At 37.0% G+C, this 19,608-nt stretch overlaps 3 protein-coding genes across 4 annotated transcripts; 1 reads left to right on the top strand and 2 right to left on the bottom strand.

Annotated features, from left to right (window-relative positions):
* Window positions 1-120: 120 nt before the first annotated feature.
* LOC120008023 (V-type proton ATPase subunit F-like) lies at window positions 121-4,286 on the bottom strand. Its single transcript, XM_038858531.1, has 5 exons — window positions 4,156-4,286; window positions 3,795-3,878; window positions 2,497-2,578; window positions 1,389-1,471; window positions 121-642 (listed from the first exon to the last, which is right to left on the bottom strand). The coding sequence occupies exons 2-5, from the start codon at window positions 3,855-3,857 to the stop codon at window positions 478-480; spliced, it is 393 nt and encodes a 130-aa protein (XP_038714459.1). The 5' UTR covers window positions 3,858-3,878; window positions 4,156-4,286; the 3' UTR covers window positions 121-477.
* Window positions 4,287-4,337: 51 nt separating this feature from the next.
* Window positions 4,338-9,076, top strand: LOC120008021 (light-inducible protein CPRF2-like). Of its 2 annotated transcripts, XM_038858529.1 has the most exons (7): window positions 4,338-4,802; window positions 4,990-5,080; window positions 6,694-6,904; window positions 7,458-7,533; window positions 7,638-7,763; window positions 8,454-8,529; window positions 8,757-8,905. In XM_038858529.1, exons 1-7 carry the CDS (start codon window positions 4,353-4,355, stop codon window positions 8,768-8,770), a joined length of 1,044 nt encoding a protein of 347 aa, XP_038714457.1. In that variant the 5' UTR covers window positions 4,338-4,352; the 3' UTR covers window positions 8,771-8,905. The 2 variants fall into 2 exon arrangements, with proteins under 2 accessions (XP_038714457.1, XP_038714455.1); XM_038858527.1 differs by having other exon boundaries at window positions 8,454-9,076.
* Window positions 9,077-9,227: 151 nt separating this feature from the next.
* On the bottom strand, window positions 9,228-17,791 carry LOC120008020 (guanylate-binding protein 4-like). Its single transcript, XM_038858526.1, has 17 exons — window positions 17,470-17,791; window positions 16,270-16,372; window positions 15,699-15,768; window positions 15,534-15,572; window positions 15,339-15,456; window positions 15,146-15,203; window positions 14,882-14,946; window positions 14,696-14,702; window positions 14,544-14,604; window positions 14,109-14,168; window positions 13,977-13,996; window positions 13,826-13,891; window positions 12,567-12,734; window positions 11,479-11,736; window positions 10,503-10,715; window positions 9,861-10,132; window positions 9,228-9,761 (listed from the first exon to the last, which is right to left on the bottom strand). Exons 1-17 carry the CDS (start codon window positions 17,556-17,558, stop codon window positions 9,620-9,622), a joined length of 1,809 nt encoding a protein of 602 aa, XP_038714454.1. The 5' UTR covers window positions 17,559-17,791; the 3' UTR covers window positions 9,228-9,619.
* Window positions 17,792-19,608: the final 1,817 nt, after the last annotated feature.

Here is a 19,608-nt window from a genome sequence, read left to right as displayed (position 1 = left end):
ATATCTATTTGCTCGATCGCTCTGACAGGAACAAATGGTCAATTTTGAAGAAACTTATTTGCCAACTTTGAGAAAGAACGAACTTGCATCAGAAAAGAAATACTTACATCAGTATCTCAATTTCAATTCAAACATGGGTTAGCTCCCAAGCTAAACCTTATGTTTATGAAACGTAGATCAACAAGATGACATGAACTGATTCTAGCAAATCAATGTTGACCACACTCATTGTTCTCCGAATAACAATGAGTTTTATTCATCCAAGTATCTCCAAAAAACATAAAGCTCATAATAGTATTATACAATCACAGACTGGGACTGTGAATAATAGAAAGATAAAGAGCAACTTCGGGAGTGAATGAAGTGGCTTGAACTTCTTCACAATTAGCAGTATACAAAGATAAAGAACCAAACAAAATATAAACTACGCTTAACTTTTCAGAATGGCATGCACTATGTGCATATCCATATCCATACTCAGCGCCTCCCAGATGCGACTGATTCAGAAGAGAAGAGGTACTTCACTCGTGACAGAATTGAATCTTGAGTCGGATCATAGGGATGGTCCTTGGAAGGAATCTCCAAGATTGCTGGGATTGACTTGTTATAGCTATCAACTAAAAATCTGATCATATTAGCAACCTGAAAATTAGATGACAAGGGTTATTAGTTCGGTTGAAAAAATAGGCTTATTTCTGCGTTGTTATCATCATAAAATGAGAGAGATGCAATAACAAAATCTCAGTGATGTATTCAACCAATATCAGTTTACAGTAGAACATGGCTGTGAACAGAAAATACCAGGAACCACTCATATAGCAGAAACTGTGTAAGCAGTCACGAAAGAGATCAAACTGATCAAAACAACGACAGTGGAAGAAAAAGGCAAGCACACATAACCATCCCATTCAAAAAGTAAAGAACACATGCAAATTATACTGTTTAAAAAACTTTTACGAAAGTAGTCACTTACTTGCCCATATCTACACCGTAAAATTTTCCAAAGTAAAATTGCTGATACGGAAGGAGAGTACTACGAGGTTCAAACTAACACCTTGATGTCATTAGGTCATTTGGACAAGTTTTGTATCGAAGGATTAGTCTGACATCTTGAATTGCTTATCAAATAAAATATCATTTTTGTATTATTATCCCATTTTTTCCCCATTCTTATTATTGTTGTTCATCTCTTTCCAAGCAAAGTAGCAAACCAAGTGTTACTATTAATGACAACACGAGGTCTTTATAGTAGCTGGAGTGCTGATGTTCGAAGAAAGATCCCTTTACATCTTACTTCCAGCCATCTGTCCAATGAACAGCTGCATTTTGCACAAAAATATGACAGCTTAACTAATTTGGCATGAAATAGGGTGCAAGGAACAACTTACATATTGGCTTATCATTACTACTGCAATATCTTCCCTTGTTGTGAACTCTTTAAATGCATCTTCAATTTGTTTCACAGTAGTTTCTGAAAAGTTAATTGGAGGAAGAAAAATAATAAGCAACCAAACAAACTGTTACCAGAAACACTCTAAAAACTTCACATAAATACAGAAACTGCTACTTCCAGTAAATAACTAATAAGGAGAAAATAATTCATGTAGGATCTGAACTCCCATTTCTTGGCAACCAAATGAATTACAAGTAAATATAAGTTCTCTGCTGCTAGCGAGGCTCTTCTTTAACATTGAAATACATGTTACAGTGATGAATTTAATGGGAAATTCCAAGTAAATGGTACAGATGCTGTATGCTTCATTATGATGCGAGAATATTCCATTGTACCATGGGTATTCCATCGGCAGTCAGCTATATTACCTATGTTCCAATGACAACAAGGTACAAGAAGTGAATGAAAGGCATCTATTCTTGTAACGGTCGTAGTCTCAGAAAATGGGGGGTTAATTTAATTCCTCAATAAGTGGAAATACTTTTCAATAATAGAACCCATAACAGCCAGAAAAGGTACAAGACCCATGACTTTGACACCAGTATTTAAAAATATGGCAAGCATAGAGGACCATAGAGTTATGTGTCAAACCTTTAAGCACTAACTTTGACCTCAGCATTCAAAATGGATATTTAATGAAAGTTTAAGCCACTTACTCATGGTATATGAAAGAAGATAATGAAAAGGACATCATAACAGTTATAATAATCTCTCAACAACAATAACAAGCATTCAGTCGTCTGAGCAATCTGAATTACTTATTGGTTCCTTCCAAAAGAGAGATGGCAACCAATTTCCAAGCTGTTTTACATGCAAATTTCTTAAAAAACAGCAAGAAATGATACTCAATATGTGTCTGCATCAGTATGAACTCAAATTCCCATTAAACTCAGCGATTCGAGAAGAAATCAAACATATGGCTAATCTACACAGTTGGAATATATCACAACAACCAACTACCATAATGGTCATGATCAATTAGGGAAATTAATAAGAGCCACATAATTTGAGGGCAGAAGACCATCCAAAGTTTGAGATCATACTTGATTCCACAATAAGGTAATTTGTCTTTCTTCGCAAGTCAACATCACCCACTCCTGCAAGTAGAAATCCTACAACTGTGTCCTGTATTGAATGATTTACAAATCAGATACTCTCCAAACTATGAAAAAACTAAACAACATCAGTCACATGTTCAGGGAATCAATAGCAATATAGATATAAATTCGTGATCCACTCTGCGACACTTCAGGTACAAAATGCAGGAATGGGAAAATCTACCATGACACGATTAATTTTCTGCAAAACCAACTAGTAGGTTCTTCAGTAATACTTTTCTTATTCTTGTAGGAAACATGTTAATATACTCACAGTGAAACGATTAAAAAATCTGATCCGATAAGTTGTAAGCTTAGTTTGCAAATAATGTTAAAATTGACAGTTTTCCAACAAACAAGTTGCAGTATATAGTGAAGGTGAGCTTTCTGTAACCTTGATCTTCATCTTGTCAGAAAAGAGTGGGAGGGGAAGATAGAAAAGCATTCTAGTTTCTTTTGGGTATCGGCCATAATTAATCATAGCCTATCAAGGTGAAATACAGAAGTTAACCAATTTGTCAAGTTTATATTAAGGCCAAGCCAAGCTCCATCCCTCTAAGGCATCTCCAATAGCCATTGGAATTTTTTGTTAGATATGCAAAACTACAATCCTCAGACTTAATCCTCTCTTTTGATGTTACTCAAGAACATATGGCCTCTTCCCAACAACAAGCTTTAATAAAAAATAAATTGCGGTCAACTATATGAATCCTTAGCACGAAATTCCCTCCTCGCCCTCCCACATCTCTCTCTACCCATCAACATACAAAAATCAACATACAAAAAGAATGTCTGCACATAGTTTAATTTTTAGTTGTGTACACAAGGAGAAGTTAGAATCAGCGTCCTCTACTAAGTCATCTTACAACCCTTTTGTTCATTAATCCATGTATAGCATCATAATCTAGCCAGAAAGACTCGGCTAATTGTGCAGACATCCAAACAGTAAATGCAGTCAGCAGTACTACAGAATACTCCACTGTAACAGTGCTCCATGCACTTATGCACTCAAATTTTTGCAACTAACACTATAATTCTAATAGGCAATCTTACTGTCACATATGAACAAGCATAACGCATATTTATTTCCCTTCAATTTTATCAAGAAAATAACAAATCAAATGCAGATTAAACTTGGAATCATATATAAAATTATGTTTAAGAAAACAGATGGCCAGTGGAAACATCTTAAACAATCAGACAAGTTTTCTGCTATGAACTCATTGATGACCAATGCATATTACCTCATCTGCGATCATCGCAACAAGAGCTGATTTTTTCTGCGGAATCTGAGCTCTCCCGGCCATTGAATATGAATTATACAGATACTGAAGGAGAAAAACAAAGACCAACAAAAACTATTAGACAGAGTTCTTGTTTAAGGTATAGATCGAATGAATTAATATTCCACTTCTTGGATCAAGGTCAAAAAAATTGATAAAAGTAATCAAGAAAAAGTAGTTCGTTAAGCTCATTGTAAATGGAACAACAATGAAAAGTAAAAAAAGGGAAAATTCGTCACATCAAAACTCGAGCGACACCGATCCTTGACTATTCATAGCGAAACAGAGAGAAAATAAGGGAAACCGCGAGAAAATCACATACCTAGAACGCAGTGAAATCTGGGCTGGCGAGCTACGGAGAAGGAAATGAACGATTCAGAAGAGGTACAGATCAATTCACTTCGCTCCTTCTGTTTTGCTTAAATTGATTTTCTTTTATTTATTATATTTTCTAGATTGATCGGAGATTCAGCCCATATGAAAGCCCATTTAAGGCCCATTGGGCCACCTAATAGTGGCATGTCGGAGCTCCACATAGGTGAAGCTGATCATTTCTTCACTGGGGGAAGCAATTGTCAGAAAAAGAAAGACGGAAACGAGAGAGAGAGAGGGATGAACAGATTGTTCTCGGTTGGTGATTTATCCGACCCGTTCTGGAATTCTACGGCGCCGGAGATGCACCGGATCGATTCGGAATGGGCTTTTGAGAGACTTCTGGAAGAGGTTGCTCCTCCTTCTCTGCAGCTTAGCAACAATGATGCTGTCGCTCCTCCGTCTTCGGGTGCGCAACCGTCAAAGCCCGCGGAAGGTAACAATGATGGCGTGATCGAGATCGATACTACGTCAGCTCCCGCCCGTCCGCCGGCGCCTTTGGATCACGCTCTTGAAGCTCCGAGAGATTCCGATGAGTACCGCGCATATCTCCAGTCCAAACTAGAAATTGCCTGCGCTACTGTTGCTCGCTCTCGGGTAGCTTTTTCTCGTTATCTTCATAATCGAATATGTTAGAGTTTTGTGATGTGATAAATTATGCCGGGATTTAAAGTATCGTTTACTCATGGATATGATGAGAAACAGAGTTGGGAATGGCCCTTTGAATTGAGAATTTTAATGGAACTCTCTGTGCTTAAGTTTTTGTTTGTGTTTGTCTGGGCAGGCGGCGTCTATGAAGCCTGAAGGTTTTTCAACCTCACCCGAAAATCAAGTGCAGGCCACAGAGTCTTCTCGGCCAGAATCCCAAGCCAATGGTACGGCTTGGAATTTCTTTTTTGCCATTAGCAAGAACTTGTTTCAGTTGCTTATCATAAGGAATTCGAACAACTGCTTCAAATACAGTATCGGGAAGTACTGCCTGGGGAACCTCAATATCCACGGGCTTGTTAGCTAAATGGCAATTGGTGCCATGAATGAGTTGAAATGATTTGCCATTATACACTCTTGAGTTATACTTTTACTATATTAAAATTAATGCTTTCAACTTTCCGCCTTCCATGATAGTTCGCAAGGGATATGTATTCGATGTACCTGTGGATGACAGGTGTATATGAACCTTTAGGATTTTGACTCTTTTTTTTCTTCCATGGGAGGTTGGTGTTATGGAATTCAATCCATCACTGTCCATGTTATAGTCACACACTTCCTTATATTTTGCAGTGCTTTGTCCTTTTTGATTGGGAAGCTAGAGTGGGTTTTTAAAGAAAAATATTGAACCTTTCTTCATCCTTATTTAGGTCTTTCTTAAATTCTTTTAGGGGATGTGGAATCTCATGGTATTCCAGCGACGACTGGGAATTAGTAAAACTGTTTCTCTAGCAATGCCATTCAAAGGCTAATATCATACATTCATACGGAATGTCAGTAACTGAAACCTGGTCTGTTAATTGTTTATTACTTTCTTCTCTTAACTAGCCAATTATCCTTAGTTCATCTCGCTTCCCCTCAGTGTCATCTTTAATGAAATCCGTTTTTTTGTTCACTGAAGGGGGAAAAAAACCCACTGTAGCTCATGTATCTATCATGATGGATATGACAAAGCTGGTTTGCTTAAGCTGACACCCAAAGCAGTTCTAGTTATATGCATCTGATCCTCTACACTGTAATGTGCGTTGCACATAGTTTCTAAGAGAGATCCCTTATGAGTTTGGTGATCTTCCATAATTTTAATTTTTTTTGTCTGCTTGTTTGGTTAAATTAGGGTTTATTATGTATGTTTTTTGGGGGAATTGGTGGGGAGGTTGGCATCCAAAGATGTTTTTATAGTATGGTTACTGACTCGGTGTTGGAGAATGTCTGCCATTAAGATGTGAACTTGTGCTGGCAAACCTATGATGGGCCACATACTTGTGCTTATTAGCTAACATGATCTGTCATTTTGTGTTCTTTTTCTTGCTCTTGCTCTTAAGTCAATTGTTTATTTCTCACCATTGGAAGCCTTTATATTTCTCTTAAGACTGAAATATTGAAAAATGTTGTAAAACAAACTTGTTTTCACGGTATTTTAGCTAAATCTTTTTTTAGCAATTGCAACCTAGGCATCCTAGTTCGAACCATAGAAACCTCCTCTGCAATTCAAGGGTAGGTTGTGTACATCTGCCCTCCCTAGACCTTGTAGTGGCAGACTGGCAGGAGTCTTGTGCATGAGAAAATTTTCTTTTTCTACACAGCAGACAGAATTTTCCAACAAAGCACATGGAGTAGTAGTGATGTAATTTCCTTGGGGTATCATTCATGTTTGTTTGGGAGTTTGATCAATCATTGTCTTGGTGTTCCAAGTTGTAATGAAACATTGAAAAAAAAGTCTATTTCCAAAATGAGTTTCGTATTTTATGCAGACAATCTAATATTTATTTACTCATCATAGGTACTGGACATGTTCTCATGACGGAACAATGTAAGGCCAATGATAGACCAATGGGTGTTGCTGCCTTACCTGCTTTGCAAAAAAAATTGGAGGTACTACCGGCGCAAGCAACTAGCGGGTCATCAAGGGAAGATTCAGATGATGATGAGTTTGAAGGGGAGATAGAAATTAATGAAAATATGGATCCTGCTGATGCAAAACGTGCAAGAAGGTAACCAGACATGCCAGCATTTTGTCCTTTATACACACTCTTGCTTTGAAAAGTTTCTGTAAGAGTGAGAAGGTTCTCTGAAAGTCATTTCCTTTTTTGCTTTGTTAGTGTCTATTTTTGTCAGTTAATCTTATTAAAGGTTAATATGTACTTACTTGTGCTCTTAGTTTACCGACTTATTCTTACTGGTCAATAGGTGCAATGCCCTGATGACATCCAGAATTTTGTGTTCAAACGAGTAAAAATGGGTTGATACTTGATAGCTCTGTGTACTTGGTCCATACAAGAGCCGTTATGCCCTAAAGAACTTGATTGGGAAAATTATCTGGAATCCTAATTGTTTTCAAACCAAAAGGTTTCAACTGTTTTCCAGAGATAAATATTTCACTACACTTTCTTTTAGAAGATGTTTGTTTATGAGAGTCTCATTTCTCACTATATCTGTGAATCATTGCACGCTCTCCGTTTGCAAGTTTAGATACAAATGCTAAGTACTCCCCTGCCTCCGAAAATGGAAGGAGAAGGCATATTAATTTGTATGTTGATGACTCAGGATGTTGTCAAATCGGGAGTCAGCTCGACGCTCTAGAAGAAGAAAGCAAGATCAGATGAATGAACTTGAAACACAGGTTTTTGCTCCATCTTTGCCTTGTTTCTCTCTCACACGGACACTTGTCTCAACAATTTTTTCTATATTTGATAATTAAGGAAGTGATATACGTGCTTTTTATAGGCTGGTCAGCTAAAGGATAAGCACTCTTCTTTACAGAAGCATCTCACTGAGATAAACCAAAAGTGTGATAAAGCTTCTGTTGACAATAGAATTTTGAAGGCTGATATTGAGACATTAAGGGCAAAGGTTAGTTTTCAATTTGTGGATATTTTATTGATGTGGTTTTTGATATGGTTAGTTAAACATATGAATCATTTTGAGAGTTTTGCAGTGCCTTTTTTATTTATTTTATAGGACTGGAAAATGAGAATGCTTTAATTTTGGGACTTTGAGGTTTCTGAAATAATTAAATGTGTTAAAATTGAAATATAAATTTTCAGATGGATGTCTTTCTTATAATGATCCACATTGTGCTTTTCTACGTAGCATATTTGAGGAAAAATCCTTATTTCTGGTGGAGTGCTACGATTAAAACTGAATTTATCACTATAGTTTCATGAAAATGAATCTTTTTGGCATTTGGCCTCAAGTGGAGCTTGATCTTAGATGAAAATGAGACAAGTTGTAAATATGACATGGACTCTCTAATAAACATAGAAATTGTTTATACACTTGATGTCCAAATGTTCTAGACATTACCTTGGTTGGTGTAGTCACCTAATTTATGACAATCCTTGATGTTTCTTTAGTTGGACAAAGAATTATAATTATCAAGTATTTAAAAAAACTACTGCATTTTGTACTAAAAATATAAAATTATACATAATCAACTTGGTTGTACCAAGCTCTGCGGAAGGTTGTCTGTGTGTATTCTATGTACCTGTGGATGCAATTTATTGTTTGTTGAACAAGTTTGTTATATGAATTTTCTTTTAGGTGAAGATGGCTGAAGCAGCAGTCAAACAAATGACAGGGGTGAACCCTAGACTTTTAACAATGTCCGGCCTACCAGGTGCAGGCATGCCTTTTATTAGTAGTCCAGTGCATACATCTAGAAATTTTGTACAAATGCCGCCAAACCCCAATGAATTCCTCCATCAGCCAGTCCCGAATGTTTCTAATACAATTCTGCATGACCCCAAATTGTACCCGGGCTTTAACCAACACCACCCCGGTCCTCCAGTTGGAAATCCCCACAATGTTGGGGCAAATAATGTTTGTCTTGTTCCTCCTGTGCAGCCTTTGGCAAATGAAGAAAATGTGATCGGAATGCCTTTTGTGCACCAAGGAGCAGTTGTTGATCAAGTGCACAAGCATATTATTGGCCCTTCCGTCAGCGACATGGCTTCACCACATCCCACTTCCATTGCAACGGACAAAAACCAAAACTGAATTAGGCAACTTCTTTTCTCTGTTCTTGTTGTAACTTGTAACTGCTGCTGTCACAATTAGCTCATGGAATCAGGTCAAGTGAAATCAAACATACATATAGTGTGTGAATTTGTTAAAAACTAGCAAGGTGTGAAGTGAAATGTAACAAATATGCTCATGGCCAACTAGAGACATGCCTAGGACTAATAAGGTAAGTATTTTGATGATTAGGCAGAAATAAGGTTACAGACCTGAAAAATAATATCAGAGTTCCTGATTACCCAGAGAGCAGAAAACTGATCTAAGATTTATTGTATCCATGTTCACAAATGATGCAACTTTTACAACATTATTAGCACAAATGATCCTGCAACCCAGCAGATACATCATTGGCTCATTTCAATGAATATCTATTCGATTAGAGGAGATTCTTCTTCGGTTCTTCCAACTCTCGTAATTAAATAATCAAGAGTAATGTATATTGATACAGAGCATCTATAATTGCCACATTTACAACCAGTGTTTTTTAGATAAGTTAGTAACAACAAATGTTAGTGCGGCCAAGCCTCCTATCTTAGTCGGATCCCTGCATCTTTAGAATGAGCGTAGTAGCGTTTTCAGAACAAAAATTGACTGGCAAGCCTTGTATGTGGGAAAAAAAAAATCGAAAGCTCGCTCAAGATTGTCGAACCACATGTATGTGAAATCCTAATGACCAAGCCGCGGTTCATTTAGTCTGAGCGTGGCCGATTTGGGCCCCCTTTATGAGTGTTGTACAAAGGTAAAATCCAATGTGAGCCATGCTTCCTTCTCCCATAACACCGACAGTAAATCACCAATGCTGCTGCTATAAAACCAAGGGGAATAGCCCATCTGCATCAAATGGAAATTATATGATAACGTAAAGAAATATCAGGGAAAAAAAAAAGGAATGATAATCAAAATAGATTCATAAGCACGTTTCACATATACCTGTCCAAATCAAGGATAGGGCTGTAAACAAGTGTTTCCCAAGTGCCTACAATAATGTGCCAAACTGGGTTGTAATAAAGAGATTCTGCAGACCAAAACATTCTTGTGTATGTCTCTAAGAAGATGAAAAGTATCCATGCCCCGACTTCAATCAGAAAGAACTTTATGATAAATCGGCCAATTACCACCATGACAAGGGAAAAGGCCACCAACCAATTGAAGAGCCTGTTGTTGTACTCCTTGATGAATAATGATCGAGATTTCCCCAACATCTGCGGAAACAGTAATCTGTGGCTCAGTGCATCAAATTGAATGACCAAGGCATTGTAAAACAAAAAGGATTTTTACATAAATCAATCAAGCTAGTTAACATGCCAAGATCCAGTTTCAAGGATTCAACAATTGAAGCTATTCTTTGACTTTAAAGCAGATTATGAGAAACTATTCCTGGAAACAGAATCCATTAGATTGCTAAATCTCCATCCTGATTTAGGTTACTAAATCTCCCTCGAGGATGGTAAGGTACAAAAGGGTATGAAGGTTCACATCCAAATGCTACTCAAAAGCCATCATCTAACTCAAATCATCAAATCTTCACAATTTGAAAATAAAAGAAGAAAAAAAAGGTTTTCCATGCCAAACCTTCATCATTCGATGCTCATAATTTGCTTTAGCAGGCCCAACACACTCCCGTTCAAAACTTTGATTGCAATGCAAGAAACCTGCATTGAATTTTGCCATGGAAGGAAGTCTAAGAACTTGAAGGTGGTCCATTTTGTCCTCACATCCGGTATATAGTGCCTCGCAAAGCTTTGAAGATGTATATTCATTGGCCAAAATTACATTTTTATATAGCTGCATGAAATTTTCAGATCAGCATGAGATAGGATGGAGCAAACTTAAAGGCTCATACATGAGAGCTTACAACACATGAACTTGTAGGTTGTTACACTACATTATTGCTAATGCATCTTGCACTTGGGCCTCAACTAAATAGGGGATTAATTCATGCAACGTAGAGAGCAAATACTACAGCCTCACTAGCTGCCATCCATGAAATAACTGATTTACCAATGGCATTATAATGGAAAACCTTGAGAGGAAATCGTGTCTTAACAATAAAATTTCCAACTTGTAGCAACAGGGGATCAGTAAGTCCTTATCAATTATGCCACCCACAACCGACCATTAGTAAGTGGAAGAAGAATTAATACATCTTACTCTTCAGTGCTCAAAAAAAAATTTCCACAGTGATGTGCAAAAGAAGCGCGTGTTAAAATATTGACAGTTCTTGTTCTAATCTTTTATTTTTTCACTTTCTCGGATGAGAAACCCAATATAGAAAATAAGTAAATAAACAAATAAAGAAAAAAGAAAAAGAGGGAGGGTGATGGGAAATTGGGAACTAAGGTTCACCTGCTCCAAGTTAGGACTAAAAGCAATGAAAAAATTTTGGGAACAAGAAACATGGATCATTCTGCGTACTTTTGTTTTCAGGCTTCCAGCCAATCTATTGATTCAAAAAAATAGGTAAATCTACACACTTCAATAACACAAATGAATAATTTTTCCCTCGAAGCGAATACAAACTATAGTTGCTAAGAACGCTTCTCAATACCTTTTCTATTTCTTCATCCAGTTGCATTACTGATTTCTTTGCATGGCTATGACCAAAGTGTTGTTCATCAAACATTTGCATAGCTTCCTCTCTAGACCTTCCATGGCTATCTCGTAGAGATTGCTCGGGCAGGGGTAAACCCAATCTTGCCATCCTCTCACTGTATAGCTTCAAACACTGGTCAAGAATCCCCTTGTTGAAAACCTCCACAATGGACCCTGTTGTGGGGATCTCCCCCTTATTCAAGGCTTCAAGAATCTGAAAATTAGAGAACATAAATGCATGTAGATAAGGGAAAATGTACCCATTACGGAAAAGATCGCATATCTCCTTCAGCCAAACCTCACCACCACCATCACCCCCCCTCCTTTCCCCCGAAAACCTCCTATTTTCACATCAACTAGGAGGAACAAGGATGGGTAACATACAAGGGAACCATACACGGCGAATGGCTTTGAGGAATCTCATTCAGAGTTACCACTGGCCTGTTCTCATGTAGGCATCATTGCCCACCTATGTCATAAAGGTAATTCCATTTTTGGTTTTAGGGTTTAAAAGACATTCTCCCACCTCTAATGTGTTTAGTCCACTATCCATGTTCTGAAAGTATAATAAGACACTTAAAAACCAATAAAAGGTCCTCCACAGCATTATTTGTTAGTTTTAAGACATAAAAACTAACAAAAGTAAAGAGATTGAAATCATTACTTATTAGAGAAAAAAGGGCGGAACTGATGTAAATAATGATAAAATGGTTTCAACAACTCCAACTGATAACATCGTTATTTATATAATCATGCACTAACAACATCTGCAAGGGTCAAAAATTGCCCCATGCGCAGTAATCCTTGCTGCTATGCACTTTTAAAAAAAAAGCCTTAAATTTAACAAGCGAGGAGATGAGATATCACTGTCAATCCTTAGGAACAGGTGACATGGGTGTGGGAAAAGTTCCAGAATTTTCAACTGAAAACATCAGACTATTATTCAAGACCACTTCTGACAATGATGACACTAAAATATGAAGGCTCAGAATGCTTAGTAAAAAACAAATCTAACAATATGATTCAAAACATTACAAAAAGTACCTGCTCCAGGAAAGCTACAAACTCCTTTCCATTTAAAGGTTTCCCCTGCACAATCTTCGGACGGATAATACTGGCAACAAGTTCTTTCAACTGATCCCTTTTCTTAACATATAGTTGATCAAGCTCGCTATCCTCCATCTCACAAAGCTTTGTTCGCTGGAGATGAGGCTGAAAGTTAAAATTCAAAGGGTGTCAGATCAACCAGGCAATCAAAAGTATTCAACCCCTTATCCAGATATCTAGTAGCCGATAATAATATGAAAGCAAAAATGAAATTGTGGGGATATGCTGATAAATAAGATGAAATCTAGATATCTATTTATATAATTTTAGAAACTCCATGTTGAAACTTACTTTAGTTTGATCAAATCAACGTTCCTACTTGCAGTATGGTTATTGGTTAATTGTATGCCATAAACTCTATCTCATCTTCGGAAACATATCTATAAGCATCTAATTAGAAATTACATCAATAACTAATGTAAATCCCGACCTTCAATTTTTTAAAATAAAATCAAGATCCATGAAGTGCCAGATGTCCATTAACATACAAGTTTTATCTTAGAACAGGAAAACTCTCGAACAATTATTGAGCATATGTAAGATAGTATCCAAAAAGTACTGGTAACGGATTGAAGGTTGTATGCATAGAGCTTCTTAGTAATAGTTTGCATGCTTCAAGCCAGGAGATCTGTCTTTATTTTGCTGGGAAAATATTTAAGGACCCTAAATGTGCCCCCCTTTCGATGACCTTCTTTCTTCCCTTTGTCTTTGCCCATCGCATCATTAACCCTTCCCTAGGGGGCTGGCGGCTAAGCTTGCCTCAACTCAACGGCAAACTCCCACAACTTAGAAAGCGGTAATAAACACGGCCTGTAACACACTTGGCGGCAGATTAGCCCCCGACCTGCCGATGCTCGGTAGCAAGTCTGGTTGTGTCTCGGGTAGTTCGAGTAGTAGTTGTAGTAGTAGCGAGCCAGTATATAAATATACTCTATTTAGACATATCTGGTAGGCATACATGATACAGCCTATGCACAAGACAGGTCCAGCAAGACTACTTCATGGATATAAAAGTGTCCATATAAAAAATATCTAGTTGGCATAAAATACACATAGTATGTCCAACAAGACTACTTCCTGGAGATAAAGACCCCATGTAACAAATCTAGGTCTGGTATACATGTAAGCATAAAAGATAGGCTAGAAATATTTGATGAAATCACTTCACATTGCATACATAAAACAAAAAAATATACCTGAGGTAAACTAAAAGCAGTGCTGTTATCACCCATGACAGCCAAGGAGTCCCGGATCTGGTTAACCTGAAGAATTTGCAAAAGACAGATTTTATACTGAGGTCACAGTAGCTCATTGTCAATTAGCTACACCAACCAAAATGACAAATACCTGCTCAATGTTTCTATCCCCTGCAATTAAAACAAGCACCCACTATCAACTATTAGTTCTAAAGATGTGTTACAGTAGAGCAAAGAAAATTGCTAGCTAATTAACCATTGTAATTGTGGAAAGAATACAAACTGTCTATATTGGGTACATGGCGAAGAGCTTCATTCACCATTTCTTGCACAGTTTTCCCTTCTGTATAACACCAAAATCAAGTCAATTCACTCCTAGATGTCAAAAGTGTATTATAAATGCCTCACAAAAGATGACACCCTGCCCAAATAGCTTTTTAAAAAGCATTTCCACTGTCATCTATTTTTATGTTCTGTTGGAAGATGGAGAAGACTCAATGGTTAAGGAAAGTTTGTTGCGGCAGTAAAAATGTAAAAAATAAGACGGGTCTGAAAAGGGTTAACACTTTTCCAGGTATGACATAATGTGTAAGGCAGTTCATTGAGGCTAACAGCACTAACTGCATCGTGTTTACAAGCAGATCATACGCTGATTGTGATAAAATATCCAACAGCAACCTTACATCAAAAAATGTCCTAGTAAGAATTGTGAGCTCACGTAGAAAATCACGCTGAATAAGCCACAAAAGCTTTGCAGGTTCAAAAGCAACATCTTTACCCTGGGAGAGAAGAAATCATTCAAGTATCAGTAATGATAAGAAAATCATTATATGCAAGAAAAAAAAATCATTCTAGTTACATGCAAATTACCTTCACCCTGTTCTCCACGAAACGTTTATCAACCAATACAAATAAAAAAATACAAAGCAGTGTCAGTAAAATGCATAAGGCATAAAAAAAATAATAAATAAATAAAAACCCTCCTAAATAGGCTTTTCATTCAATACCATGTATGTATGTATGGTGCTGAACTGAGATCATGGTCAAACAGCATACCTTCCATAAAATTCTTCAGCAAGCTCCACAGCAAACGACAGCCGAGATATGTCCGCTTCACGAATCTACACACACCATTGACAAATTTATAATTTTTGTTAGAAAAATCAACTGAAACAAGGAAATTGTCAAGGGAAAAATTGACAACAAGATGCTGATGAATCAGCACAAAGTTTATAATTTTACTAAGAGAAAATTTTCAAGAAAACAATCTTCTTAAAGGAAAAAACCTGAACAGGGGAAAGTTACAGGTAGAATACAAACCGTTTCAGGCAAGTTGTAAATAAGAACAGAACTCAAAACAGTTGCCAGCGCAAATATCCTGCGCAAACAAACAAAAATCAGAAAGGGTAGTTATACAAAATTCTATAATCAACAAGACAACCTTCTTTTTCTTTCCAACAAATGACAAGCTTAATATTAAGATTTAAGAATTGCAAGAAGAGTAGCAATTTACCGATCATCATATACATTTGACTTCCCCACACTTTCAAAACCCTCAGTATCAAGGTAAAAAACAGAAGTCTTTACACCATCAATCTCCACTTCTTGTGGGGTTCCCCAAAGCCAGATCCCTGAAAGAAACAAAGATGTTATGGAAGATATTGAAACAAGAAGTTTCATAAGTTCTATGAAGTCATCTATAGACTACCTTTTGTTTTTGTGTCGCGCATATGTCCAACACCAAACCCTACAAAAAAATTACTCAAAAAAGGTTATTTTTAAAGAACCTATTAACCAACCTCAAAAACCTGAATGCAGGTAGTCTTTCGAATAAAATATAAGCATACACTAATCTAGTGTGTAAGGATGGCACCTTCATCACAAGAAAGCGAAAGAAGCTGATTAAGCAAAAAAGATTTTCCGGAGCGGTATGGACCAATCACCTGATTATTAGAAGTTAGAACCATAAGATACAGTTAGAAATGAGAGAAATAGGTGATAGTTTTTTCACAAGATTATGAATATTCCAAGATTATATAAGTAAACATATGGAAAGAGAGCCAATCAGTGGTATTTAAGCTAAATAAGCCATGCATGCCATGTATTGCCAGGAAATAGTAAGAGCACATTGTATTTTCTGTATGAAAAGGCATTCAACTGCATGAGATAAGAATTGTCAGGAAAAAAAAGCTTAATCAATTTCAAATTCCCAAGTATTTCATAAATCATAACTCTCTATCCACTAAAACATCAGGCCAATCATATTTCATCAAGAAGCAGCAGATTGAATTATTAGAATCTTTGGCCTTTAGATAAAAATTAATGATGCGAAGTTGTTTCTTTAATTTTAAATATAATGAGAAAAACTTAAATCAAAAGAAAAAACTTTGGCCGAATCAAAGGAAATTTTTTTTATTAGATCCTAAAATGGATTTCAGGCTTACAGAAACAGCTACAATTGGGGTTGTTATCCTTCTTAAGGCTTCCAGGCCCTCCTGTGAAAGACGAAGTTTTGTATGACCAGGATCAGGTTCCACGATCGGAAAACTGTAGTCACAAAATAAAGACAACTATGAGATGATAAACATATGATTATCAACTGTGCTAGGCAATAAACAAAATCTGTCATACAAAGAAACAAAAATATTCCACCTTGGGCTTTTCAACCATGAGAAGAATCAAAGTAGGAAAAGAATGACAACAAGCATGAAACAGTTTCAAGATCCCAAAGCAACCACGAAACAAGTGAATGGAATGATCAATCATCAAAGAAAAGATTTGATGATAAAGACAGACTAGTTACTAACAAGTAATGCACGACATCAAATTGACAAACTAGCGTGTAGAAAATAATCAAATCCTAAGTCCTGCAGCAAGTGAGTTAAACGTTTCTCATATTTATTCATATTCTACAACAGCCAAATCTTAGAACAACTGAAGAATGAAGAGTTACCGATAGCTGCACGAGCCAACACCACATGATTAGAAAGACATACATGGTGCAAAACCACATACTCCAATGAGCTCCAGCATAAAGACATTTAATGGGGAAACCGGTAGAATTCCATAATGGGATTGGCCTTCCCAATGTTCAAAGACGGCACATATTTACAAAGATAAGCTAACTAATATTGGCCACCTCAATGCACATTATAAACTAGTTTCTTAAACCTTTCCATAACTTAGTGAATCTCTGAAAATTAGACACGAAGTATCATGACCAATCAGAAACTTAGACAGCAATGTTATCACTACTTTCACAACAATGTACTAGGCTGTCTTCCTAATGTACCCTCCACGAGTGAGCCTAGAGACCACCATTGGTATCAATTCTACTATCCGTTGTGAGCTCCCATTCAATGTTCATTACATATATGTATCCTCTATAAGAATACACTAAAAGGAGAGAGTTACAGTCTAAAGAAAACCGACAAACCACAGAACCATCCGTTTCATGGCTAAACCCAATTGGCAACCAGTAACATATAATGCGTCAACGAGATCCCAGAAATCATGCATCAAAAGAAACTAACCTTGAAAGAGAGAAACGAATTATAAGATACTAATTAGCAAAACATATCTAATCAGCTTACAATAACAAAATTGCAAACCGGGAAAAGATTACAGCAATCGAAACAACTCACGCTCGGTGAAGATCGTCAATTGAGAGACAACCAACTGCGAAAAAGCATAGAAGAACCGAAACAACCAAAGACCAAGAAGATTTCTCCATGATTGGAAAACTGAGAGAGATCGTGCTATCTCCCCAATGCCGCAAAGTCAAGGACGGATATCACACGAGTGGAAAACATGAGAGGAGAAGCCGAAACTAGTTTTTCTTGATTTGAAGAGACGCAGAGGAACGGGATCTCGGAAGACAATGATGATGAGTGTACGTTAGAAATCGTTCGGACACCTGGGAGGAGGCGGTTTATGCATCTACAGAGAGAAGACACAGAGGAAGAGATTTACAGTGAACAGTAGACGATCCCTGCCCCCGTTAAACTAAATAAAAATTAGAAAATAAGAATTGTTAGTCAGAAAAATCACAATTTCAGTAATAAAATTTGAAAGATCAGAGACATTAACGTTGTAAATACAGGTGGTCCTTTCTAATTGGTGCCGCTTACGTTTCCTCATATATGTGGGCCACTCCAGTTGGATCGAAAGTCAATAGGCCGTATAAAAAACAAAAGCAAAAAAAAAGTCAATCACTCAATCCAAGTCAATAGGCATAACCGCATAAGAGCATCCACAATGGTGCTACTTGTGCACACACTCCAAATTTCACTAAATTATATTCTCTTTCTTCTCATTTCTCTTAGGTGGCACAATTTAATTGGGTGATTGGGTCCCACAATCTATACTATTCATCAACACTCCATACATTCCAACACTCTATATTCATTTTCTTTATTTTCTCTCTCTTCTTTTTCATCATCTCTCTTATTTTTCATCACCTCTCTCTTCCTTTTTATCTTCTCTCTCTCTTTCCATCATCTCTCTCTTACTTTTCATCACATCTCTCTTCCTTTTTCATCACCTCTCTCTTCACTATTCATCAATTATCATACACTTCAAAGATCAAGTATGAACTAATTTTTCAAGTGTCATTTTTTATCACAAGTGTGCATGTAGTGCTTAACTTATCAAGAAAGTATCATCTCAAGTACCCATTGTGAACATCTAGCGCTTAATTTATCAAGAAAGTATCATCTCAAGCACTTCAAAATCATCCCATTGTGGATGCTCTAATGTATTAAGGTTTAGGCTAATAAACGGGCCAAGTGGATTCGGTTTGGGCCAGTTAAGTGCATGATCCACCTACACTATTATTCTATATTTATATACATAAGGCCAGGTAATGTGGGCTTGTGGCGCGATAAGGCTCTCCACGGGCCCAATAAGGCTCTCCACTGGCCTGCCCATTCTAAACGGGTAGTTAACCCGTGTTGCTTGAGTGAAAGGTCAGCCCACTTAGTTCTTAAACTGGAGGGCACTGCATGCGCGAGGCTGGCTCTACGAGTCTCCGATTTATAACAGTTTGGTATCACCGTTGCTCTACGGCATATAAGTCCAGCTGTGTTCTGTCGAGACTAAAATTCCCACATCCATTTATCATAACCAAGTGGCTTATAATGAAAGCTCAACAACTCTCACATTATAAACGCATTTTTTTGGCTTACGAACTATCAGCGACAATCCATTAAAAACAAATATGTACGGGCCCATCAATGTCTTGTTTGCACTTAGAATTTCAACAAGGTTTTCAATGCCTCAAAACGACAGATTGCCCATATTCGTCCTTCGATTATGAGTTATGATGGGAATGAGAATAGTGTGCGTTCCAATATAAAGTAGCCTAAGTGGGTATAACAAAACGCGTTAAGCCCACTTCGCTTTCATTTACGCAAGAAGTGATGGTAAGAAAAACTGAAGAAAAACTGAAAAAGCAATGGAGTAAAGGAGGGGATTGTCTTTCCTTCGAGCCAGTGTAATTATCCCTTTCATGAATTTTGTTGTGACATTACGTTTTGGTCTTCAAATGCTTAATTTTATTCGACTTCACAAGTCAAGAAAGGAAAAAGAAAAGGATAAAAAGTTGAATATATTATACGTTTCCTTTTTATTGTCGAAATCACGAGTAACTAAATCTACGAGTTTGATACGCTTGAGCCATCAATCGAAGTGGTAAGAATGATGTGTATCACCTGATGACTAGAGTTCGAATTTCACTGTCCTGTTTCAAAAGAAAAATCAGTGAGTTTGATGGAGCATTATGC

This window comes from Tripterygium wilfordii, chromosome 10 (genome assembly GCF_013401445.1).
Source record: "Tripterygium wilfordii isolate XIE 37 chromosome 10, ASM1340144v1, whole genome shotgun sequence".
Taxonomy (NCBI): Eukaryota; Viridiplantae; Streptophyta; class Magnoliopsida; order Celastrales; family Celastraceae; genus Tripterygium; species Tripterygium wilfordii.
This window is presented reverse-complemented; position numbering and strand designations above follow the sequence as displayed.

Bases quoted from the DNA above. Each gene is read 5' to 3' on its own strand.
- LOC120008020 (XM_038858526.1), bottom strand. From the start codon at position 17,558: ATGGAGAAATCTTCTTGGTCTTTGGTTGTTTCGGTTCTTCTATGCTTT. The intron at 15,769-16,269 runs GTAAGCCTGAAA...TCTAATAATCAG, and splicing joins CCCCAATTGTAGCTGTTTCT to GTGATTGGTCCATACCGCTC. The intron at 13,892-13,976 runs GTATTTGTCATT...CAAATTCTTCAG, and splicing joins GGGATAGAAACATTGAGCAG to GTTAACCAGATCCGGGACTC.
- LOC120008021 (XM_038858527.1), top strand. From the start codon at position 4,353: ATGTCGGAGCTCCACATAGGTGAAGCTGATCATTTCTTCACTGGGGGA. The intron at 4,803-4,989 runs GTAGCTTTTTCT...TTGTCTGGGCAG, and splicing joins CTACTGTTGCTCGCTCTCGG to GCGGCGTCTATGAAGCCTGA. The intron at 6,905-7,457 runs GTAACCAGACAT...TTGATGACTCAG, and splicing joins GATGCAAAACGTGCAAGAAG to GATGTTGTCAAATCGGGAGT.
- LOC120008023 (XM_038858531.1), bottom strand. From the start codon at position 3,857: ATGGCCGGGAGAGCTCAGATTCCGCAGAAAAAATCAGCTCTTGTTGCG. The intron at 2,579-3,794 runs GTAATATGCATT...CATTCAATACAG, and splicing joins TTGCGATGATCGCAGATGAG to GACACAGTTGTAGGATTTCT. The intron at 1,472-2,496 runs GTATGATCTCAA...TTAACTTTTCAG, and splicing joins TTACCTTATTGTGGAATCAA to AAACTACTGTGAAACAAATT.